The following is a 26,226-nucleotide window of genomic DNA, read 5'->3' as shown; positions in this document are numbered from 1 at the left end:
GAAGGGCTCCTCTTCAAAGAAAGTGTTTACAGGGGGTGCAGCATGAGACACCCCAGTGACAGCAGAACACACACACACACAAACACGCTGGGGGTTCAGACAGTGCCCAGAGTCCAGAGAGACAGCCGCTCACCACTGAGAGAGGAGCTCTTAAAATTAAGCAGGATTTGGTTTCACCCCAGTATCTCATAGAGTTACATTGCCCTTTAAAAGGCTAGATGACCACCTTCTGACTCCACTCTTATACCTGACACTCGCCAGGACACAGTGAATTATTCCAATACCCCATGTTGTCTCACAAGACGTCTTCATGTCCTTGCTGAGCGTCAGCTGAAAAGACACATTTCCCCGATAGGAAAAATCAAGTCAATGATGTGTTCTACACAAATTGTGTCTATAAATCTGAAGTCACAGTGGTGGTTGAATTCACAATTCATTCATAGTAAGTCCATTGGTAGGCCATGGTCTCACATTGATCTTAATGCTAAAGATGATCTTTGTGTTTCTGGAAAAGTCACCCCTGGTTGATAAAGTCCTCTTCATCAAATCAAATCAAAATTTATTTGTCACACGTGCTGAATACAACAGGGGTAGTAGACCTTACTGTGAAATTCAGTTCAAGAAATAGAGTTAAGAAAATATTTACTACTAAATAAGCTAGAGTAAAAAATAAAATAAAAAGTAACACAGGAAAATAACAATGACGAGGTCATATACCAGGGGGTACCGATACTGAGTCAATGTGTGGGGGTACAGGTTAGTCAAGGTAATTTGTACATGTAGGTAGGGGTAAAGTGGCTATGCATAGATAATAAACAGCGAGTAGCAGCAGTGTAAAAACAAAGCGGGGATGGGGTCAATGTAAATGGTCCAGGTGGCCATTTGATTAATTGTTCAGCAGTCTTATGGTTTGGGGGTAGACATTGTTAAGGAGCCTTTTGGACCTAGACTTGGTGCACCAGTACTGTTTGCCATACGGTAGCAGAGAACAGTCTATGACTTGGGTGGCTAGAGCTTTGACAATTTTTGGGGCCTTCCTCTGGTACCGCCTAGTATATAGTTCCTGGATGGCTTGAAGCTTGGCCCCAGTGATGTAGTGGGCCGCATGTACTACCCTCTGTAGCGCCTTGTGGTCGGATCCCGAACAGTTGCCATACCAGGCGGTAATGCAACCAGTCAGGATGCTCTCGATTGTGCAGCTGTAGAAATTTTTTAAGGATCTGGGGACCCATGCCAAATCTTTTCAGTCTCCTGAGGGGGAAAGATGTTGTCGTGCGCTCTTCACGACTGTCTTAGTGTGCTTGGATCATGATAGTTTGTTGGTGATGTGGACACCGAGGAACTTGAAACTCTCGACCCGCTCCACTACAGCCCCGTTGATGTGAATGGTGATGTGTTCGGCCATCATGCTGTGGCAGATATGACTGCAACAGTACACCGATGTACCAGTGATGAAGGGTGTGGATGGAGAACACCTAATAAATCACTGGTACACACAGGCCATCTGATAACCTTTACACATGACACCTAGGTCATCATCACTATCCACTGAATGTGTGTGTGACAGAGACACAGAGAGAGATTGAGAGAGAGATGAAACTTCATCTACAGAGAGGGTCTGCCAAATAAAAGCCCAACACACATACAGCTTACTACAGACCTCATCAAGTGATGATAACGCATATCATTAAAACAAATGGCTAAGGCATTTTGATATGTCTCCTTTGATCACCTATGTCCATTATCTGCTGTAAACATCGCTCTACAAAACTGAAGTGAGACACTGGAGTTAGAGACATCAAGTGATACACATAAATACATACTGTCACACCCTGATCTGTTTCACCTGTCTTTGTGCTTGTCTCCACTCCCCTCCAGGTGTCGCCCATCTTCCCCATTATCCCAAGTGTATTTATACCTGTGGTCTCTGTTTGTCTGTTGCCAGTTCGTTTTGTTCATCAAGCCTTCCAGCATTTTCCCCTTGCTCCTGTCTTTTTCTAGTTCTCCCAATTTTGACCATTCTGCTTGCCCTGACCCTGAGTCTGCCTACCGTTCTGAACCCTGTCACACCACCCTGGATTATTGATCTCTGCCTGCTCTGACCCCGAAACTGCAAGTCGTTCTGTACCTTAAGGACTCTGATCTGGATTACTGACCTCTGCCTGCCCTTGACCTGTCGTTTTGCCTGCCCCCTGTTCTAGTAATAAACGTTTGTTACTTTGACACAGTCTGCATCTGGTTCTTCTCCTGAAACGCGATAAATACACTATGTCCAGTCCTGGGGGTCTGTCTTTACCTGTTCCGTAGATTTTTCCACAAAAAATAACCACCATGTCACTAAACCACCCTAAATGTAACTCTGCATCATTATCATTCATTACAGTTTAATTCATGCAGAGAGTGGGAGGGTGCTCTCTAGCTACAGTATGTTCGGTGCTTTCTTGCTTTCATTACCCTTCATTACCCTCACAGGACCAAACATACCACACTGGGCTATATCTGTCTCCCTAATGAGGGGAGAGCATTCCAGGGGCTTTCTGGGTAATCATAGTGTCTGGCACAAAGCCATCCGTCCGGCGTCCCACTAGGCTCTTTGCACCCCTCCATAGGCCTATCTCCTTACCATACGTTGAGCAACAACATTTTTCAAGACTGAGTGGAATGTGTCGGTCGTGTCAGTCGAACTGACAACCTCAACCAGCAAAAACTACAAAAGCCTCATGAAAGTTTGAAGACTACTCTGCAAAAACAGTTAAAGTGCACATAACAACAGCCTGTTTGAGGCAGGTACTGGTATCAGGTACCTGCAATGAAATAAGGGCTCCAACAAAAAGCTCAGATTTCCTGTGTTTCATGATCATTAATTGTATTTACCTTGTCTCTGTCTCCCTTCCATCTACAGGCATCAATTAGCAGAGAAGTGACCTGAGATGAGGGGAGGGCTGTTGATTACGATGCATAATATGGTTATTAGACAGCTGCTGGCCCTGGTAAAGAAACATGCCTTCCATATCTGTTTCCCAGATGTGTACTGCCCACCTTAACATACTGTAGCTAGTGAGCCCCCTCTCTCTCTGCCTTACCAATGTGCTCAGTAAATTAAACATGGCAACATGTCCAGCCATAGCCTGGTCTCAGATCTGTTTGGGCTGTCTTGCCAATGACTGTAGGTGTTTGCAAGACATTAGAAACAGATATGGGACCAGGCTTCCAAGGCGTTCTAACTTTCATAATACGGTAGGTAGAGAAAGAGCAATGTATGACAAAATAGTTAAATAGACTTGCCATAGCTTTACTGTCTTATTATGAAAACTGCACTGGAACCACAGTACGTACACCTCAGGTATGAGGCAAGTGCTTGACCATTGTTATATTTTGAGTCTTGTAATGAGAGACAGGAATAGAAATTGAAATACTAAATTTCAGCAAAGGGGCTGGCGTTGATGATGAGTATAAACCCTGGATTGCTGATGCTGCGTATTGGCCAAGGAGAGGCTTTGAAGTCACCAGTCGACCATATTGGCACTCCCCAGAAGAAGCAGTCCTCCATAGGAATTCATGTAATTCTACAATATTTCAATAAGCTGATTCAAGCACAAAATGTAATGTATGTTAAGTATTGTTTTGTTGTCATGGGGACAGTAGCATTATATTTATTTGATTAAACTTTAAGGAACATGTCTGAATATACTGCTTTCTGTCATTTAAAAATGTAATGTTTAGCTCACATAATATAATTTAAAGTATGCATGAAGGTGCCTGTAATAGAATAAACATTTAATAAATGCATTTCTATAGCTTCCAAAATATTTTTTTACAACGCTGGGGGAGTGCCAAGATGGAGGCGTGGTGGCTTCAAAACAGTGCCCCCTATTAGTCGTCTAGTGTATGTATAAATTATTGGCTAATGCACTGAACCTGGGCTATTAGACCCTTATTCTCCATGACACTGTGGATCAACAACAACATCGTCCTCCCTCGGCCACTTACTGTGCTCTTAGCAAATTGTCTGACCTGCTGTATAACTATGCTAAATCCGAATTATAAATAGTGGGTGATCTTAATCTGGATTGGTTGATGGCAGTATCTGATAGGCTGAACAATGTGTACTGAGCTAAATCTAACTAATCTGATAACTAAATAAACTCCCCCCAATTTTAAACACACTGAAAAATGGAGTCTTTTAGAAATTATTCTAACTAAAGCCCCTCATAAATTTACAGACAATGGCATTTCTAATGAGTTCAGTGACCATTGTCCCATTGCCTGCATAAGAGATGTTAAGCTACTTAAATCTAACATTATTATAAGAGACATTTTGGGAATTTTAATGAGCAACATATTTTGTCTAAACTGCGGTTGAGTGACTGGTGGGTTGCATCAACTATCACTGACTCGGATCAGGCCGTTAATTATTTTATTTCCCTGTATATAACTTTGTTGCAGATAAACTTGTGCCATTCAAAAGGCAAAGTGTAAAAGACAGATGTAATCCTTGGTTCACACATGCATTGTCTGATAAATTATAGGAATTAAATTTAGCTTGGGCTACGGCTAGACTGACTGATTCTACGTCTGATTGGAAGTCCTTTGGACATTTGAGAAATAGATTTCTATCTCTGGTTAGGAAAGCAAAAACTTGTGTTTCAGGGATTGTTGGTAATCCAGCAAATTTTAGGAACGTAGTCAAATCTTTGAAACAAAACTCCACCCCCTATTTGCCCCAGCTGGTTTTGGCAGCCTCTAGACCCATACTAGACTAAATGGACATTTGAGGTACTTTTAATAATAAGTTTGCTAGCCACCTGTTTGAAAGGATACTCTCTGAAAATGCATCAAATTGCACTAGAGTACTTTAGTCAACTCAGAACAGATTACAGAGAATGATGCACTAACAGACTCACATACTTTATTTTAATTTCTTTAATTTCAACCATGTCTATGGTGTACTAAGTGCTTTGCTAAAGATTGATATACAAAAAAATCCATAGGGACTGATTCACTTGATCCCTTCTTACTACAGCTCTCTGCCCCACTTATTGCAGAACTATTTACCTATGATTTTTTTACTTGACAATTGTTTCTGGTGTTATCCCTAAGATCTGGAAAGTCATTGCATAATTATCGTATTTTAGGGCACATCCTCCCCCTTTGTTAGAGGAGATCTTTCTGACTTAGATAACTACCATTCAATTCCTAAATGATTTTGCCTTTCTAAAGTTTTTGAATCCCTAGCCAACTCTCAGCCAATAACTTTTTAAACTTCTCACTCTATTCTTAATGTGCACCAATCTGGTTTCAGACGTGAACACCGTTTCAGCTGCTACACCTGTTTTAGATTATGCGTTAAATTGCTTAGAGCTAAAACATCATTGTGCTGCCTTATTTATAGACCTTTCCAAGGCCTTCGACACTGTAGGAACGTTACATTCTCACTCAAAGGTTGACTGAAATAGGTCTGGATCAGGCTTCTCGTAAGTGGTTTGAGAATTATCTGCCTGACAGGACAAAATGTTTGATTGAATGTCTTTTCCTGGATATTACAAACGGTGTGCCACAGGGGTCAGTATTAGGACCTGTCCTCTTTACTTGTTTATATAAATAATATTGGTATATCTGTTAAAACTTGTAATATTTATCTGTATGCAGACAACACTGTTTGCCATTGCCATTGCCCCAACTATTGACCAGGCTGTGTTAGAGCTGCAATCTGACCTTGTTGCCTTACATAAAGCTTTGTACTTAATCCGGGCAAGACTAAATAAACGCATGTTGTTCTCTAATTCTCGCACAAAATGTTTAAGGTGGACTACATATTCATTAATTGGATGGTTCTCACATCGATCAGGTTCCCACCTATAAATATCTGGGCCTGAGCTAGACCTGACAGGTCGCTCCTACCAGGTGGCGTGGCGAGAATCTGTCTCCTCACCATGTGCTCTCACCACTGGTGTCCCCAGGGCTCTGTTCTAGGCCCTCTCCTATTCTCGCTATACACCAAGTCACTTGGCTCTGTCATAACCTCACATGGTCTCTCCTATCATTGCTATGCAGACGACACACAATTAATCTTCTCCTTTCCCCCTTCTGGTGACCAGGTGGCGAATCGCATCTCTGCATGTCTGGCAGACATATCAGTGTGGATGACGGATCACCACCTCAAGCTGAACCTCGGCAAGACGGAGCTGCTCTTCCTCCCGGGGAAGGACTGCCCGTTCCATGATCTCGCCATCACGGTTGACAACTCCATTGTGTCCTCCTCCCAGAGCGCTAAGAACCTTGGCGTGATCCTGGACAACACCCTGTCGTTCTCAACTAACATCAAGGCGGTGGCCCGTTCCTGTAGGTTCATGCTCTACAACATCCGCAGAGTACGACCCTGCCTCACACAGGAAGCGGCGCAGGTCCTAATCCAGGCACTTGTCATCTCCCGTCTGGATTACTGCAACTCGCTGTTGGCTGGGCTCCCTGCCTGTGCCATTAAACCCCTACAACTCATCCAGAACGCCGCAGCCCGTCTGGTGTTCAACCTTCCCAAGTTCTCTCACGTCACCCCGCTCCTCCGCTCTCTCCACTGGCTTCCAGTTGAAGCTCGCATCCGCTACAAGACCATGGTGCTTGCCTACGGAGCTGTGAGGGGAACGGCACCTCAGTACCTCCAGGCTCTGATCAGGCCCTACACCCAAACAAGGGCACTGCGTTCATCCACCTCTGGCCTGCTCGCCTCCCTACCACTGAGGAAGTACAGTTCCCGCTCAGCCCAGTCAAAACTGTTCGCTGCTCTGGCCCCCAATGGTGGAACAAACTCCCTCACGACGCCAGGACAGCGGAGTCAATCACCACCTTCCGGAGACACCTGAAACCCCACCTCTTTAAGGAATACCTAGGATAGGATAAGTAATCCTTCTCACCCCCCTAAAAGATTTAGATGCACTATTGTAAAGTGGCTGTTCCACTGGATGTCATAAGGTGAATGCACCAATTTGTAAGTGGCTCTGGATAAGAGCGTCTGCTAAATGACTTAAATGTAAATGTAGTTAAAAAGTTCCGATTTAAAGTGGGCTTCTTTTAAATAAATATGTCTTGCCTCTGCCTAAATAGCAGGAAGCAGATTGTAGTGTCAATTTTCCTGCCAGTTCTTGACTATGATGACACCATTTACCCGATTGCAGCAGCCACTACTCTGAAAACTTTGGATGCCATCTACCATGGCATCTTACGCTTTATCACAGGTGACAGTTTAATACTCACCACTGCATCCTGTATGGAAAAGTTGGCTGGTCCTCATTGAAGTCCCGTAGATTACTTCATTACCCCCTTTTCGTTTTCAAAGCTCTACTACACAAGCTTCCAACTAACTTTGTTTGCGAAAGTATAAAATAATGAGCCACAAAACCTGCTCACAGGGTTGGTTAACTCTTGAGACCCCTCTGGTCTGGACTAAAGTAGGTAAATCCTCCTTTAGTTTTAGTGCCCCCTATTTATGGAATAACCTGCAAAATTCCTTGCATCTTGATTCCCTGGTGGCACTAGGGCAGTTTAGGACTCTGGTGTTACATTAATTTATTGAGGTTTGCAGTTTTTTTGATTGCTTGTGATGGTTTATTTGTTTAATTTTTTTTTTTGTAAATGTAACTTTTTATTCATCTTGTTTATTTTTGAACATTCATTTTTCTTGATTGCGAAAATGTTTTTAATCGGGGTACCATTATAAATGGTCTCAATTGGGCTCCCCTGAATAAATACAGTAAAAGTTCAATGCAAAATATAAATAGTCCACTGGCAACAGTGATTGAGCAATAGAGCAGGACTAGAAAACATATCAAAATGTATGATCATATAACATACAATTATAGTTATATGGCAAAACATATCAAGATTTGTTACTTTCATTATGAAAACAAAAAAAGCACAGCCATTTTCATAAACTTCAGACATGTAGTGTTTATTCCACTTGCTATAAACAAAAGTGATAAGAGAGTTATATCATATTGCCAACCTCTGTTCAGCAATACAAGATAACAAGCATTACACACATGCGTTAGGCCAAGACACAGTGTTCAGTCAGTCAGTCAGTCCAGCTCTGCTCTGGGCTGTTTGGATAACTTAATGAAGGGGGAGGGAGTTGTCTAGCCACACTGCGCCATCCCAGACAATAAGTATTATGGCCAATCCTGTCAATCCGAGGGAAAGCCGGGCAACTACATCACTAGACCCTCTCCATTGCCAGACAACCAGACTTTAGAGCAGAGGTTAACTAAAACAAACATAACATAGAGTGGCTCCTGGATGGCACCTCTATAAATTGTAGATTTCAGGAGGTAATCCCCATGCTGCTGCAGCACACCCAGGACACCTGGGCTCTTATGTCCAGGGCTATGCCCCATGTGTGTGTGTGTGTGTGTGTGCCCCCCTTCCCACACCACCATTGTCCAAGGTGAGTGGGATCGGGTTGGTTGCCCTGACTGCAGTTTAAATGGTAATCTATGTGTAATGCAATCTGTGGTCAGGGCTTCCTAGGCACAATGCTGCTGTTGTAGTGGTGGCCCAACAGGGTAACCCGCCCAGCAGTCTTTATGGCAGGCAACAGGTGTGAGGACAGACACCCACCCGCCTGTCAGTCTGTGTTTATAGTGTTTGTTGTACGACAATGTGTGTGAGCGGGGATGTACACTACATGGTCAAAAGTATGTGGACATCCCTTTAAATTAGTGGATTTGCCATTTTCAGCCACACCCATTGCTGACAGGTGTATAAAATCGAGCACACCACCATGCAATCTCCATAGACAAAAATTGGCAGTAGAATGGCCTGTACTGAAGAGCTCAGTGACTTGCAACATGGCAAAGTCATAGGATGCCACCTTCCCGGTAGCCTAGTGTTTAGAGCATTGGGCCAGTAACCGAAAGGTTGCTGGATCAACTCCCCAAGCTGACAAGGTCACAATCTGTCATTCTGTCCCTGAGCAAGGCAGTCAACCCACTATTCCCCGGGTGCCGTGGGTGTCGATTAAGGCAACCCCCTGCACGTCTCTGATTCAGAGGGGTTGGGTTAAATGCGGAAGACACATTTCAGTTGAAGGCATTCAGTTGTACAACTGACTAGTATCCCCCTTTCCAACAAGTCAGTTTCTCACATTCTGCCCTGCTAGAGTTGCCCCTGTCAACAGTAAGTGCTGTTATTGTGAAGTGGAAACAAAATTGTCTGTCCTAGGTTGCAACACTCACTACTGAGTTCCAAACTGCCTATGGAAGCAACGTCAGCACACAAACTGTTAGATGGGAGCTTCATGAAATGGGTTTCCATGGTCAAGCAGCCGCACACAAGTCTAAGATAAAGCTCGCCGCCATTGGACTCTGGAGTCGTGGAAATGTGTTCTCCGGAGTGATGCATCATGTTTCACCATCTGGCAGTCCGATGGCCGAATCTGGGTTTGGCGGTCGCCAGGAGAAGGCTACCTACCCTAATGCATAGTGCCAACTGTAAAGTTTGGTGGAGGAGCAATAATGGTCTGGGGTTGTTTTTCATGGTTCGGGCTAGGCCCCTGAGTTCCAACATATAGTGGAAAGCCTTCCCAGAGTGGAAGCTGTTATAGCAGCAAAGGGGGACTCCATATTAATGCCCATGATTTTGGAATGAGATGTTTGATGAGCAGGTGTCCACATACCTTTAGCCATGTAGTGTGTGTGTGTGTGCCCCCACACAATCTGCATAGGAAATTATGTACAGTATTAGTCTTTCTGTAACACTACTTTGAGGTTAGAGTAACCAACTTAAAGCGAATGATAAGAAACAGTAAAGTTAGAGTAAGCAGAGACGAACTTCCTTCTGTAGCTCAGTTGGTAGAGCATGGCGCTTGTAACGCCAGGGTAGTGGGTTCGATCCCCGGGACCACCCATACGTAGAATGTATGCACACATGACTGTAAGTCGCTTTGGATAAAAGCGTCAGCTAAATGGCATATATTATTATATTATATATTATGATGTATATGAATGGTAAAATAGCTATTGGATACAGTAAATCTGGTGAGGTATGGGAAGTGTCATTGTTTTTGAGTACGGCCCTGTGTTTGTACACAGAGTTCAGCTGGACATGAATAAGTGTCCACATAGTGCTCTTGAGTGTCTGTCAACAGCTGCGCTCCAAACCAGTGTGTGAGCAGACCAAATAAACAGTGACAAAGAGGGGTGGGGGACCCTGCCAGGATGTAGGTCAAAGGACAATCCCCAGCGGGGTCTGTAACAATAGAACATCGCCATAGGAACGATTAATGCAGTAGTTAAAACACGTAAATTAAACAATTCCTTTTAGTTTTTTAGTATATCAGCACATATTGTAAAGCGTATTGTACCCTTGAATCAAAATCATTCTATTCTTTCAGATTGACATCATTTACACTGATTCAAAGTATTTCCTGGAGGCCTTGGAGACTGTATGTCCAAATGGCACCCTATTCCATATATAGTACTCTACTTTTAACCAGACCCCTATGGGGAATGGTCAAAAGTATAGTGCAGTACATAGGGAATAGGAGGCCATTTGGGACAGTCCCTTGTCTCTTTCCTGGAGCGTGGCTGTAATTTGTTACACTTAAGTCCAGCCGTGGTGATTATCTGTGTGTTTGTGGGCCATAGGGGTCATGGTCCTGTTGACCTGAAACCAGCCCTGAGACTGGGTGTTCCTCTTTCTTCCCTACTGACCGAGCAGGTCCCCGAGGAGCGACTAGCCCCACAAGTCACTCATCTGTGAGAGGCAGCGGTGGCACGGGGCGCTGCTGAAACACGAGATGGAGGAAGGAGAGGAGGAGGGGTGAAGTGGGGTAGAGAGGAGAGAAAAGGAGAGAAGAGGAGGGGAAGGAAAGGAAATGAGGGAGATGGGGTAGAAGAGAGGAGAGGGGCAGGGGAGTCCCAGATGAAAAATCATCTCTGTAACATGGAAGATATGAATGCAGTCACAGTCAACACTTGTGGATCAACATATATGAAAGCGTAATGTAAATAGTTTGGGGATCAAATTTAAATTTGGCCAGTGTCCAGGGGGTAGGGTCCTGGCACAACTGGCTGATTATGAGTTGCTTCTACCACTGTCATAAAATCCAGGAACAACACAGCACTTAAAACAAAACATTTACATTGATGTTTTTGACTATTTGTCTGTCAAGAAAAGGCTACCTGTCATTTATTCATTTAAAGGGATAGTTCTCTCAAATTACAAAATAACATATTGGTTTCCTTACACCATAAGCAGTCTATGGACAAGGCATGATGACACGCTTTGGTTTAGTTTACCTGGCACTGTTTTCTAATGTTAATGTTTTAGCATTAGTGGCACATTCAGTGGCACATACACTTAGGTTGGAGTCATTAAAACTTGTTTTTCAACCACTCCACAAATTTCTTGTTAAGAAACTATAGTTTTGGCAAGTCGGTAAGGACATCTACTTTGTGCATGACACAAGTAATTATTCCAACAATTGTTTACAGACAGATTATTTCACTTAAAATTCACTGTATCACAATTCCAGTGGGTCAGAAGTGTACATACACTAAGTTGACTGTGCCTTTAAACAGCTTGAAAATTCCAGAAAATTATGTCATGGCTTTAGAAGCTTCTGATAGGCTAATTGCATAATTTGAGTCAATTGGAGGTGTACCTGTGGATGTATTTCAAGGCCTACCTTCAAACTCCGTGCCTCTTTGCTTGACATCATGGGAAAATCAAAATAAATCAGCCAAGACCTCAGAAAAAAATGTGTAGACCTCCACAAGTCTGGTTCACCCTTGGGAGCAATTTCCAAACGCCTGAAGGTACCACGTTCATCTGTACAAACAATAGTACGCAAGTTCAAACACGGCTTGGAACTGCACATGGGGACAAAGATCTTACTTTTTGGAGAAATGTCCTCTGGTCTGATAAAACAAAAATAGAACTGTTTGGCCATAATGACCATCGTTATGTTTGGAGGAAAAAGGGTGAGGATTGCAAGCCGAAGAACACCATCCCAACTGTGAAGCACGGGGGTGGCAGCATCATGTTGTGGGGGTGCTTTGCTGCAGTAGGGACTGGTGCACTTCACAAAATAGATGGCATAATGAGAAAGGAAAATTGTGCATATATTGAAGCAACATCTCAAGACATCAGTCAGGAAGTTAAAGCGGTCACAAATGGGTCTTCCAAATGCACAAATGACCCTAAGCATACTTCCAAAGTTGTGGCAAAATGGCTTTTAAGGACAACAAACTCAAGGTATTGGAGTTGCCATCACAAAGCCCTGACCTCAATCCCATAGAGAATTTGTGGGCAGAACCGAAAAAGCGTGTACGAGATAGGAGGCCTAGGAGGCCTACAAACGTGACTCACTTACACCAGCTCTGTCTGGAGGAATGGGCCAAAATTCACCCAACTTATTGTGGGAAGCTTGTGGAAGGCTACCTGAAATGTTTGACCGAAGTAAAACAATTTACAGGCAATGCTAACATACTAATTGAGTGTATGTAAACTTCTGACCCACTGGGAATGTGATGAAGGGGCGGCAGGGTAACCTAGTGGTTAGAGTGCTAGACTAGTAACCGGAAGGTTGCAAGTTCAAACCCCCGAGCCGACAAGGTACAAATCTGTCGTTCTGCCCCTGAACAGGCAGTTAACCCACTGTTCCTAGGCCGTCATTGACTGACTCGCCTAGTTAAATAAAGAAAAAAATAAAATAAAAAATAAATAAAAGCTGAAATAAATCAGTGGTGATCCTAACTGACCTAAAACAGGGAATTTTTACTAGGATTAAAATGTCAGGAATTGTAACAAATGTAGTTGGCTAAAGTGTATGTAAACTTCCAACTTCAACTGTAGGTACCATGACATTAGGAAACTTAACCAAAGCATGGATTTCTGTCATACCTGGTCAATAGAATTACAGGTTAAGGAATCCAATAATGCCATTTTGTAATTTGGGTGAAGTATCCCTAAGCAAGTGATTCTGTGCAATGCAAATTGTACTATTTTATTCTCTATTCTGTTCTATTCTATTGTGACGAGCATAAATTATTTTCCAACACCCAATTGTGACGCACTGACCAACATCCCATCCCTTGAATCAAAATGAATGATTTCGATAGTATGATCACAGTAGGCTTAAGCTACAATTCATGTTCATGCATTAGCCACTGTTCTTGCTGACATGCTATGCTCCCTTTCTAACAATGTTCACTCGTCCTTGTTTGATTGTTGGCTACTTTTCGCAATTGACGTCGCTCTTCACTTTGATATAGGGCGGTGTGTCGTTCAACGCACCGGATGAACTTGAGAAGCTGAACGGGAAACGATTTATCAGTTTCTATTATCCTACACTCCCGCAACCAAAGACTGTATACAACACTTATCGTGTAAGTAGTTCTTTATAATAGGATCTATTAATTAAGTATTACACATGCAATCAAAAAGTGTTTCGTTCAATCGAGATCAGTAACGTTAGCGATCTACTTTATTGCAGTTGCGCACAACGGTTGTTGTTACAATCTAACCACAGTCGGGACTTTTTGAACATGGCTGAACCAAGCGGCAAAAGATTGAAGACCAACCTGCCTAACTGTAAAACTCACCGAGCTTTTCTCGGGAGCAGAGTGAAACAGAATTTCCCAGTGGTCGTTGAGGAGAGTTTGTGCGGAGTATCTACATTGATTATGGAGGTCGCTTACATACTTGATGCACTGGTAAGGACGACCCGACCATCTAGCAATAGGCTGCAACTGCAAGTTACTTGTTTACGAAATTCTATCAGGGTAAATTGAGATGGAGAGACAGGAGGGGAGACGGGGAGTAGGAGGGGAGAGGAGAGACAGGAGAGTAGGAGGGGACAGGAGAGTAGGAGGGGAGACGGGGAAGTAGGAGGGGAGATGGAGAGACAGGGGAGTAGGAGGGGAGACGGGGAAGTAGGAGGGGAGATGGAGAAGTAGGAGGGGAGATGGAGAGACAGGTGAGTAGGAGGGGAGACGGGGGAGTAGAAGGGGAGACGGGGGAGTAGGAGGTGGAGGGAAGATGGAGAAACATGGGGGAAGAGAGAAAGAGGGCGTAGAGAAGAAAACAAATGGACATCATGAGTTGATTACGTTTACCAAGTAGCCTATGAGAGTCACAATATAAATAAAGTTGTATGCCCTCCAATACAGCAATATATGTCAATAACCTATTTGTACGTGGATCACTCTTACCTGACTTACTCTGTATTGACTCTTCCAGGCTAAGATATTTGAGCAGGATGACATTGCCTTGCCAAGAGTGGCAGCGTTCTTCCATGAGCAGTCTGTGAACGAGCAGGCGAAGGCTGAGGCCATGCTGGACTACCTGTCAGACAGAGGGGGACAGTACTGCAGTAAAGACATCCAGGTAAAGCTGCCCACTCATAGAAATAGAATGAACCTCCAGTACACCCATTACATACATACATATTCTAATTCTGTGTGCCCACTGCCAGCGGAGAGGGGATGGGCTCCTAACTCTAGGCACTAAAGCAGGGTTTCCACTAGTTTCCCCAGCCACAAAGTCAAAATAATATTGGGGGAAAAATAAGCTTTTTGGTCTCAATTTAAGGTTAGGCATAAGTTTAGCAGTGGTGAGAGTTGAGGCTAGGGTGGAGAATCAGATTTTAATAATAAAATGGTAGAAATAGGCAGGGTTTAAGACTTTGTGTCTGTGGTAACTAGGAAGTTCAACATGTGGGCTCACATGAACTAGCTAGCTAGCTAACTTGGCTGGTTCTTTGTTTGCTTATGTGAGGAAGTTAGACTAGCAAGACTTTTAGCGAGCTAGCCTAGTATAGGACATTGCTGTGAAGTAGCAGAGAGAACACTATGACTTGGGTGGCTGGACCCTTTGACAATTTTTAGGGCCTTCCTCTGGTCCCGCCTTGTATAGAGGTCCTGGATGACAGTGAGCTCGGCCCCAGTGATGTACTGGGCCGTAGGCACTAGCCTCTGTAGTGCCTTGCGGTCGGATGCCAAGCAGGTGCCATACCAATCGGTGATGCAGCCAGTAAAGATGCTCTCAATGGTGCAGCTGTAGAACTTTTTGAGGATCTGAAGGCCCATGCCAAATCTTTTCAGGGGGAGTTGTCGTGCCCCCTTCACGACTGTGTTGGCGTGTTTGGACCATGATAGAACGTTAGTGATGTGGACACCAAGGAACTTGCTCACTTAGCTGGTTCATTGTTGCCCATGAAAGGAAGTTAGGCTAGCAAGCATTTTAGCCAGCTAGCTTAGTCTAGGACATCAACAACTACAAGCGTGTGTACTACTGTATGACAGTCATAGACTGTTTTGCCAACATGAATTAGAGATGGATGGCATTGGCGTTCATCTACTCTACAAGTAGGGTCAAAAACATGTTTTTCTAATTGCGCACGCACACAGAAATCAGTACCATGGAGATCCACATGATATTTATTTAATGTTGATTGGACTGAATTGTTTTTGCTATCTTTTAAGTTTGTTTTCACTGTATTAGACAAAGCATATACGGTATAATATAGTTGATTTGAGGATGTTTAAGTTGAAATAGTGCTGGAATAGCGGAGGCAGTGCTCCTGTTTCTTTGTGCTGACTTGCTGTGGTTCTAAATCAGTAGATGCTTACTAAACTGTCAAACATTAACTTCATTGAGCATGTTGTAAACAATGGGTGAAAATGTTTGTTATACATACAATATTTGTTTTGTCTACTTCACCGGATGTTGCTTCAGGTGTTATGATTCATCACAAAACCGATGTGAGAATGCTGATCATTGACGACAGCTCCATGTTCAACACCATATTGCCTTCAAAGCTCATCACTAAGCTAAGGACCCTGGGACTCAACAACTCGCTCTGCAACTGGATTCTGGACTTGCTGACGGGCCGCCCCCAGGTGGTAAGGGTAGGCAACAACACATCTGCCATGCTGATAATCAACACTGGGGGCGCCTCAGGGGTACGTGCTTAGTCCCCTCCTGTACTCCCTGTTCACCCATGACTGAGTGGCCAAGCACGACGCCAACACCATCATTAAGTTTGCTGACGACACTACGGTGGTAGACCTGATCACCGACAACGATGAGATAGCCTATAGGGAGGAGGTCAGAGACCTGGCAGTATGGTGCCAGGACAACAACCTCTCCCTCAACGTGATCAAGACAAAGGAGATGATCGTGGACTACAGGAAAAGGAGGACCGAGCACGCCCCATTCTCATCAACGGGGCTGTAGTGGAGCAGGTTGAGAGCTTCAAGTTCCTTGGTGTCCACATCACCAACCAACTATCATGGTCCAAACACTCCAAGACAGAAGTGAAGAGGGCACGACAATGCCTTTTCCCCCCCAGGAGACTGAAAAGATTTGGCCTGGGTCCTCAGATCCTCAAAGTTCTCCAGCTGCACCATCAAGGAGCATCCTGACTGGTTGCATCACTGCCTGGTATGGCAATTGCTCAGCCTCTGACCACAAGACACTACAGAGGGTAGTGCATACGGCCCAGTACATCACTGGGGCTAAGTTGCCTGCCATCCAGGACTTCTACACCAGGCGATGTCAGAGAATGGCCCTAAAAATTGTCAAAGACCCCAGCCACAGACTGTTCTCTCTACTACCGCATTTCAAGCAGTACAAGTGCTAAGTCTAGGACAAAATGGCTCCTCAACAGTTTTTACCCCCAAGCCATAAGACTCCTGAACAGGTAATCAAATGGCTACCCGGACTATTTGTATTGTGTGCCCCCCCCGCCCCCTCTTTTACGCTGCTGCTACTCTGTTTATCATACATGCATAGTCACTAACTATACATTCATGTACATACTACCTCAATTGGCCCGACCAACCAGTGCTCCTGCACGTTGGCTAACTGGACTATCTGCATTGTGTCCCACCACCCGCCAGCCTGACTAACCGGTGTCTGTATGTAGCCTCGCTACTTCTATAGCCTCAGTACTGTTATTTTTCACTGTCTTTTTACCGTTTTATTTCTTTACTTACCTATTGTTCACCTAATACATTTTTTGCACTATTGGTTAGAGCCTGTAAGTAAGCATTTCACTGTAAGGTCTACACCTGTTGTATTTGGCGTGCGTGACAAATAAACTTTGATTTGTTTTGAGATGTTACCCCACTCTTCCACCAAGAAACCTGCAAGTTCCCGGACATTTCTGGGGGGAATGGCCCTAGCCCTCAACCTCCGAGCCAACAGGTCCCAGACGTGCTCAATGGGATTGAGATACGGGCTCTTCGCTGGCCATGGCAGAACACGGACATTCCTGTCTTGCAGGAAATCACGCACAGAATGAGCAGTATGGCTGGTGGCATTGTCATGCTGGAGGGACATGTCAGAATGAGCCTGCAGAAAGGGTACCACATGAGGGAGGAGGATGTCTTCCCTGTAACGCAAAGCGTTGAGATTGCCTGCAATGACAACAAGCGCTGTCCAATTGCGCGTTCCTGGTGTAACTCGGCAGTGGCTGGTGCCATCCTGTACCTGTCCCGCAGATGTGATGTTCGGTTGTACCAATCCAGTGCAGTTGTTGTTACATGTGTTTTGCCACTGCAAGCACAATCAGCTGTCCGTCCTGTCTCCCTGTATCGCTGTCTTAGGCGTCTCACAGTAAGGACATTGCCATTTATTGCCCTGGACACATCTGCAGTCCTCATGCCTCCTTGCAGCATGCTTAAGGCACGTTCACGTAGATGAGCAGGGACCCTGGGCATCTTCCTTTTGTTTTTTTTCAGAGTCAGTAGAAAGGCCTAACTGTGACCTTAATTGCCTACCGTCTGTAATCTGTTAGTGTCTTAACGACCGTTCCACAGGTGCATGTTCATTAATTGTTTATGGTTCATTGAACAAGCATGGGAAACAGTGTTTAAACCCTTTAAAATGAAGATCTGTAAAGTTATCTGGATTTTTACAAATTATCTTTGAAAGACAGGGTCCTGAAAAAGGGACGTTATTTTGTTGTTGCTGAGTTTATGAACTAATTTCTGTGCATCAATTTTTTCATGAATAATCACATTGCTTGAAAGCATTAAAAATACAGAAAATATCCAAAATACATAATAAATTGTGCTTCATCAATTTACCTGATTTTGATGACTGTTGAACAAAATGAAGATGTTAATTTTCTTGTAATGCTTTTTGTATTAAAAAAATCTTAATTTACAGCTCAATTTGAGCAAATTCTAAATTTGCAATTAACCATGACAAATCCTGTGATTAACTCAATGTTTGTATCATTTGACAGCCCTAGTATGAACATGATATCACAAATAAGTGTGATACAATTACTGTAATAACTCTGAGTAAATACATAGATCAGTATCTACAGTATATGAATGGTATAAAGCATCAGACACACCAAGGACACTGTTCTTAGCAGCTCTGCCGAAAGTGTCTGCAGTCAACTTTTTGTTGTTCACATAGCACAGCTCAACTCCAGAACACAAGTTGGCAGTCCCTTTCTTAAGATATGTTTGGCTTGTGCCTGTTGTAGATAACTACGGTTAGGTAGCTAGCAAGCTAATTTCCAATGGGAACAAATGAGTCATAGTGGGCAAGTCCACTCTGTTCGTAACATATTCTAGTTTTGGGAACTGAAAACTGTATTGAGAACATTTGCAGAATGTCGGCCAAAATCCATCTCGTTCCATTTTCTCCCATTGCCGGGCAACGGACTTCCTCTCACCACCGTATTTGGTAGTAGGTGGAAACGCCAAGCAGCTGCATGACAGTTATACATCTAGTGAAAGAACAATGATACAGATATCTGTGCTAATGTTGTTGCTAGCCAGATGGCCACAACTAGATAACTAGCAACATCATAATTCAATCACAATGGATTCATTTTTTAATTAAGCAGGCTGCATGTTAGCTTCTGAGAGTCAGTGGAGCAGCTAGCAAGCTATGTTGTGCTAACTGACAAATATCGATGCTAACTGTTTAACAAACGTTAGCTTCTACACCTGCATTGCTTGCTGTTTGGGGATTTAGGCTGGGTTTCTGTACAGCACTTTGAGATATCAGCTGATGTACGAAGGGCTATAGAAATCAAATTTGATTGATTGAGCTAGCAAGCGAACTGGCACTGACCGTATGGGATAATGGAGAATTGCTAGATAGCTAGCTTGGTAAAGCATTTCGTTTTGTGTGCATTGTGCTGCATACCATCCCATTCATTTCATATGAAGTGTGTGTGACTGCCTGGCTCAGTTAGCAAGCTAACGTTAGCTAGCTAGCTAGCTAATGTGCAAATGATCAAACTCAAGCTATATGTCAAATATGTAAAGACTTGCTATAGGAAAAAAAAAGTATAATGCAGCCTTGTTTTAGTTAGAACAATTCTGATGAAAAGGCTGCGGATTACACCTGGAAAATTGCTTTCTGATTGACTCACAGCCAAGTAGAAATGGAAGGTTCTTCGGTACCAGGTCGGTACGTATTGTGTTTTTGCAAGAGAAGGAACGGCCTCCTATTGTGCAATGTACCTATTGGCCGTCAGTTTTCTCAGTGTGTCTGACTTCTAACAATTAATGTCACGCTGCATGTCAAGATTAACGGCAACCTTAACGTAAACTCACTCACTTTTGTACATCGCCTTGGTCCGTACAATTTACCTTATTTTTGCGCCCAAAAAACGTAATACTTCCAGATCAACTGTAATATCAATACCAATGTAAAGCACAATTTATCCCCTTTCCAACCAAACGAATGACGAAACCTTCATGATGCCCATCTCTGCATAATTCAAGAAGGCAATGAGCTCCTTCGGGTCTTTAAAAAATAAAATGTCGTGTGGGAAGCGAAGGCTACGAAGTGATCTTGAAAGAGGGAAATATGTTGTGTGAAGAAACAGGTTTTTTCACCCGATTTGTCCAACTAAGCAACTTTAAAATGTAAATAAAACAGAGTTTATGTAATGTCTCATCACATACCTGTTTGAAGGTTTCTGTCAAATTTGAATAGGGATTTAGGGCTGCGCTAACATTAGCCTCACAAGTGAACTGCAGCTGTGCTGGCTTTTGAGTGTCATGATGGCTTGCAGTAATGATGTGGGGAAAAAATGCAACTGGCACCCTAGTCAAGAAATGTTAGTTTAATATTAGCAATAATTATATTAATTTAGACAAAAATAATGAAGTTGTCTTACAAGTGTATATGGTTAAAGCATGATTTTAATCTGTGAGAGAAGGGCTACCCCTGATGGAAAGAGGCTGTATGGCACAAAATGAGTTGCAAATGCGCGCTGTACTTTACTAGTGATGATCACGATGTAACGTACAGCGTCAGAGGGGTCAGCTTTTTAAAATATTTTCTCCAATACTGTTAGTATTACCATGTCAATCAACACTGACTCGAATCGTAGTTCACACCCTGAATTTTGATGCCAACACATCTTTTACAGTCCCATTCGTTTTCATTGCAGTCGCGTTTGAATGTCGCGGAATGTACGGAGTGGGGTGAGTTTGCTAATTATTCCTAAAGTCCTTGTGTTGCAACGTAATACCTATAGGATCTGCTACATACCTTTCAGAGATGGTGTTTTGGTTGGTGTTGGGGCTCCTTGGGGCTAGAAATAAGGGGTTGTGAGTGGACTGGACAGGTTAGGGAAATCTGAGGCCAAGGGGGATGGGGGGGTTAAACCCTAACCTTGGGGCTTTGCCTGGGGCTCAGGCCTAATGCCTGCCAGGGTGTACATTTCCCCTGAGTTCCGGAAAATTGGGGAGATTAATGTGCAGGCGGAAGGACAGTGCATTAATTGTGTTTCCAGATGTACGGGGTGACGTTGCCACTTTAGTTTTTCTTTCTGCCTCCTCTAGTTTTACGAGTCATGTAAAATAGAACCTGTGTGGGACTGCTAAGGGGTCCATCGTCAGCAATTTGGGACACCTTGTTATCCATTTGATCAGTGAGGGCAAATGATATGTCCTAAACAAGTATATTTGTCAGTTCTAATATTATTAAGATGTGTATTCAGTTCTGCAATAATAGATGACTTTGGTTGAAGTTTGGAAAAAAACTTGTCAGTAAGGCCTTTTTTCCCCTCTTATTTTTATTTTATTTTTTATTTTTACAGTTTGGACAGATTCATTTTCATACAGATTATAGCTAAAATAGGAGGGATGTAGTGTTTTCAGATTTTAAGAAACGATTCAATTGGGCGACCCGACCAAATTCACATTAAAAATGTGAGTTATACAGTTGCTTGCGAAAGTATTCACCCCCCCTTGGCATTTTTCCTATTTTGTTGCCTTACAACCTGGAATTAAAATATATTTTTAGGGGGGTTTGTATAATTTGATTTACACAACATGCATACCACTTTAAAGATGCATAATGTTTTTTTTATTGTGAAACAAACAAGACAAAAAATTCTGAACTTGAGCGTGCATAACTATTCACCCCCCCAAAGTCAATACTTTGCAGAGTCACATTTTGCAGCAATTACAGCTGCAAATCTCTTGGGGTATGTCTCTAAGCTTGGCACATCTAGCCACTGAGATGTTTGCCCATTCTTCAAGGCAAAACTGCTCCAGCTCCTTCAAGCTGGTTCTGCTGGTGTACAGCAATCTATAAGTCATACCACAGATTCTCAATTGGATTGAGGTCTGGGATTTGACTAGGCCATTCCAAGACATTTAAATATTTCCCCTTAAACCCCTCGAGTGTAGCTTTAGCAGTATGCTTAGGGTCATTGTCCTGCTGGAAGGTGAACCTCTGTCACAGTCTCAAATCTCTGGAAGACTGAAACAGATTTCCCTCAAGAATTTCCCTGTATTTAGCGACATCCATCATTCCTTCAATTCTGGCCAGTTTCCGAGTTCCTGCTGATGGAAAAACATCCCAGGCAGCATGATGCTGCCACCACCATGCTTCACTGTGGAGATGGTATTCTTGGGGTGATAAGAGGTGTTGGGTTTGCGCCAGACATGGCGTCTTCCTTGATGGCCAAAAAACAACATTTTTGTCTCATCTGACCAGAGTTCTTCCTTATGTTTGGGGAGTCTCCCACATGCCTTTTGGCGAACACCAAACGTGTTTGCTTATTTTTTTCTTTAAGCAATGTTTTTTTATGGCCACTCTTCTGTAAAGCCCAGCTCTGTGGAGTGTACAGCTAAAAGTGGTCCTATGAACAGATACTCCAATCTCCGCTGTGGAGCTTTGCAGCTCCTTCAGGGTTATCTTTGGTCTCTTTGTTGCCTCTCTGATTAATGCCCTCCTTGCCTGGTCCATGAGTTTTGGTGGGCGGCCCTCTCTTGGCAGGTTTGTTGTGTTGCCATATTCTTTCCATTTTTTAATAATGGATTTAATGGTGCTCGTGGGCTGTTCAAAGTTTCTGATTTTTTTATTTTTTTATAACCCAACCCTAATCTGTAATTCTGCACAACTTTGTCCCTGACCTATGCGGAGAGCTCCTTGGTCTTCATGGTGCCGCTTGCTTGCTTGGTGGTGCCGCTTGCTTGCTTGGTGGTGACGCTTGCTTGCTTGGTGGTGCCGCTTGCTTGGTGGTGTTGCAGACTCTAGGGCCTTTCAGAACAGGTGTGTATATATACTGAGGTCATGTGACAGATCATGTGACAGATTGCACACAGGTGGACTTTATTTAACTAATTATGTGATTTTTGAAGGTAATTGGTTGCACCAGAACTTATTTAGGGGCTTTATAGCAAAGGAGGTGAATACATATGCATGCACCACTTTAAAAATGTAAAATATTTGATTTTTTTTAAACAAGTAAATTTTTTTCACTTCACCAATTTGGACTATTTTTTGTATGTCCAATACATGAAATCCAAATAAACATCAATTTAAATTACAGGTTGTAATGCAACAAAATAGGAAAAATGCCAAGGGGATTAATACTTTTAAAAGGCACTGTACATCTGTCATTCTCAGTAAAAGCAAGCCCGAGAAACAGTACCGGTAGATCTGTTCAAAGTTCTCTATTTCTATGCTTCCCGTTCATAAGTTTAGTTTTTGCATCTTTTACTTTCGGTTTTGTACAATATTTGTTGTTATTTAAATATATTTCACAGCGGTTTAGATGGTAAAATTATTATCTACACTGGGCATTGCTTGTTTTGTCACAAACTGAAATTAGCAAACTATTACAATTTTAGGAAATGGTGGAACGATTTTACAGTACTATTACAAGAAAGAAAATAGTTATCCTTCAAGTTATCCTTCAATGCTGTCTATGTAACATTTAGGTTATTTAGCAGACGTTTTATCCAGAGCGACAGTGCATTCTAATGGCGGTCTTTGTGTGTGTGTGTGTGTGTGCTGTCTTTGTCACCCAGAGGCCTGGCTGTGAGGAGGTGTATGCCGTGATCCCAGCCCTGGAGCTGATGCTGGGCCAGTGGAAGGAGGAGATGGCCGTGATGGTGGAGCTCAGCCAGTTGTCCAAGGAGCACAGCGACCCGCACTCCGCCAGTGTGATCAAGAGCCGCTTCCTGGGGCCGCTGGTGCCCCGTGTCAAACTGCTGGGAGACCTGCTGACCAACGCACGTAGGGTGGGCTGCACCAGCGACCGCTCGGGGGGCTTCGGGGAGTACCTCATCGACCAGCTGCAGGAGGAGTTGACCAACGTCTCCAGTAGATAAATCACTCAGTAGTTTATATTAAAGAAAACTACTTTGCGAGTTCGAATCTCAAAACAATCCTCTCCTGTCAATGTTTTATGGCCACCTATATTGTATTATAGCTTGTCTGTAAGGCCAATGTATTGTAGAAGACACTCCCTATTCCTACATAACTTGCTAGCTCCTCAATAGAAATTATTGAAACTGAAAAAACAAGGGGAATAATTTGAGGCGTATGGCTTAGTTACAACTAGGCTTATTCGGAACCAAGCTGTAGAACTTCTTTTTAATTCCTGTTTGCATTTCTGCACAATTTGTTTAAATGTTTGGTGTGTTCGAGAGAGGGCAACATCTTGAATCCAGTATTTTAGGTTCTAAAATACATGTATTCAAAAAGAATGAATACATATATTATGCACTAGATATTGGCATTTAAAAGGACACAGCCTCATTGTATCATGGTCAGTGCCTTTGGAAAGTATTCAGACTTTTTCAACATTTTGTTAGGTTACAGCCTTATTCTAAAATGTATTACATCGTTTTTCCCCTCAATCTACACACAATACACGATAATGACAAAGCAAAAACAGTTTTTTTTAAATGTTTGCTAATTTATTCAAAATAAAAAACAGATCACATTTACATAAGTATTCAGACCCTTTACTCAGTACTTTGTTTAAGCACATTTGGCAACGATTTCAGCCTCGACTCTTCTTGGGTATGACGCTAAAAGCTTAGCACAGCTATATTTGGGTAGTTTCTCCATTTCTTCTCTGACGATCCTCTCAAGCTCTATCAGGTTGCATGGGGAGCTTTGCTGCACAGCTATTTTCAGTTCTCTCCAGAGATGTTCGAATGGGTTCAAGTCCTGGCTCTGTCTGGGCCACTCAAGGACATTCAGAGACTTGTGCTGAAGCAACTCCTGCATTCTCTTGGCTGTGTGCTTAGGGTCATTGTCCTGTTGGAAGGTGAACCTTCACTCCAGTCTGAGGTCCTGAGCACTCTGGAGCAGGTTTTCATGAAGGATTCCTCTGTACTTTGCTCTCTTCATCTTTGCCTAGATCCTGACTAGTCTCCCAGACCCTCCTGCTGAAAAACATCCCCAAAGCATGATGCTGCCACCACCAGGCTTCACAATAGGGATGGTTCCAGGTTTCCTCCAGATGTGACACTTGGCATTCAGGTCAAAGAGTTAAATCTTGGTTTCATCAGACCAGAGAATCTTGTTTCTCATGATCTGAGAGTCTTTAGGTGCCTTTTTGGCAAACTCCAAGCGGGCTGTCATGTGCCTTTTACTGAGGAGTGGCTTCCGTCTGGTCACTCTACCATAAAGGCCTGATTGGTGGAGTGCTGCAGAGATGGTTGTCCTTCTGGAAGGTTCTCCCATCCCCATAGAGGAGCTCTAGAGCTCTGTCAGAGTGACCATCGGGTTCTTAGTCACCTCCCTAACCAAGACCCTTATCCTCAGATTGCTCAGTTTGGCCGGGCGGCCAGCTCTAGGAAGAGTCTTGGTGGTTCCAAACTTCTTACATTTAAGAGTGATGGAGGCCACTGTGTTCTTTGGGGACCTTCAATGCTGCAGAAATGTTTTGGTACCCTTCCCCAGATCTGTGCCTCGACACAATCCTGTCCCGGATCTACGGACAATTCCTTCGACGTCATGGTTTGGTTTTTGCTCTGACATACACTGTCAACTGTGGGACCTCATATAGAAATCATGTCCAATCAGTTGAATTTGCCACAGGTGGACTTCAATCAAGTTGTAGAAACATCTCAAGGATGATCAATAGAAACAGGATGCACCTGAGCTCAATTTTGAGTCACATAGCAAAGGGTCTGAATACTTATTTAAAAATATCAGTTTTTTTAGTGGAATAAATTTGAAAACATTTCTAAAAACTTGTGTTCGCTCTGTCATTATGGGGTGTTTTGTTTAGATTGCTGAGGAATATTTGTATTTAATCCATTTTAGAGTAAGGCTGTAAAATGACAAAATGTGGAAAAAGTCAAGGGGTCTGAATTCTTCCCGAAGGCACTGTATGTATTCCATGAGCAAAGTTGAGCCATGTTGTCATAATGTGGTGTTGCATGAATTGAGAGATAACAATGTGACAATCAAAGCTGAAGGCAAAGTACTTGAAATACTGTTAATATCTGGATTGACACACCTCGCTATGTTATATGGCTTATAATGGTATTTCTGTATTCAGTATTTTACAAAGAGGTCACTCTCATAGGAAATTGTGGGTTGATGTATAATGGGATATTGTTTGGTATTGGTCTCATCTGTATACTTTGTTTCTACAAAACCTATTGCCTTTACCTACTATACAGATCAAATATACACTGTCCCTCTTCATCACATACAGTACAATTTTACAACAATATATCTACCTTTTAAAATAAAGTTTTCGATACATTTCTGAACAGTCTCTTTTTCTCTATGGTGTTTGATTTAACACTTTCAAGTAATATTTGTGTTCATAGTGACATCAGTGTCCTGATTTGTCAAAAGATTCTTATTGATTCGCTGATCCTCAACACAGGGACCCCACAAGGGTGGGTGCTCAGCCCCCTCCAGTACTCCCTGTTCACCTAGGACTGCGTGGCCACGCACAACTCCAACTCATTCATCAAGTTA

General features: G+C 43.0%; 1 protein-coding gene and 2 long non-coding RNA genes across 4 annotated transcripts; 1 reads left to right on the top strand and 2 right to left on the bottom strand.

The window, feature by feature from the left end:
- Window positions 1–8,493: 8,493 nt before the first annotated feature.
- Window positions 8,494–13,009, bottom strand: LOC127908200 (uncharacterized). Its single transcript, XR_008066278.1, has 2 exons — window positions 11,681–13,009; window positions 8,494–10,774 (listed from the first exon to the last, which is right to left on the bottom strand). It is a non-coding gene; the product is annotated as an uncharacterized LOC127908200 (long non-coding RNA).
- A 153-nt stretch (window positions 13,010–13,162) lies between these two features.
- LOC118396489 (ferritin, heavy subunit-like) lies at window positions 13,163–26,012 on the top strand. 2 transcript variants are annotated; one of them, XM_035790734.2, is made up of 4 exons: window positions 13,258–13,382; window positions 13,490–13,709; window positions 14,236–14,382; window positions 23,304–26,012. In XM_035790734.2, exons 2-4 carry the CDS (start codon window positions 13,542–13,544, stop codon window positions 23,604–23,606), a joined length of 618 nt encoding a protein of 205 aa, XP_035646627.1. In that variant the 5' UTR covers window positions 13,258–13,382; window positions 13,490–13,541; the 3' UTR covers window positions 23,607–26,012. The 2 variants fall into 2 exon arrangements, with proteins under 2 accessions (XP_035646626.1, XP_035646627.1); XM_035790733.2 differs by having other exon boundaries at window positions 13,163–13,709.
- On the bottom strand, window positions 13,644–20,443 carry LOC118396490 (uncharacterized). Its single transcript, XR_004828206.2, has 3 exons — window positions 19,938–20,443; window positions 14,208–14,340; window positions 13,644–13,770 (listed from the first exon to the last, which is right to left on the bottom strand). It is a non-coding gene; the product is annotated as an uncharacterized LOC118396490 (long non-coding RNA).
- Window positions 26,013–26,226: the final 214 nt, after the last annotated feature.

The sequence above is a fragment of the Oncorhynchus keta genome, chromosome 17 (assembly GCF_023373465.1).
Source record: "Oncorhynchus keta strain PuntledgeMale-10-30-2019 chromosome 17, Oket_V2, whole genome shotgun sequence".
In the NCBI taxonomy this organism is placed as follows: Eukaryota; Metazoa; Chordata; class Actinopteri; order Salmoniformes; family Salmonidae; genus Oncorhynchus; species Oncorhynchus keta.
Note: the sequence above shows the minus strand (reverse complement) of the source record. Positions and strands in the feature narration are given on the sequence as shown.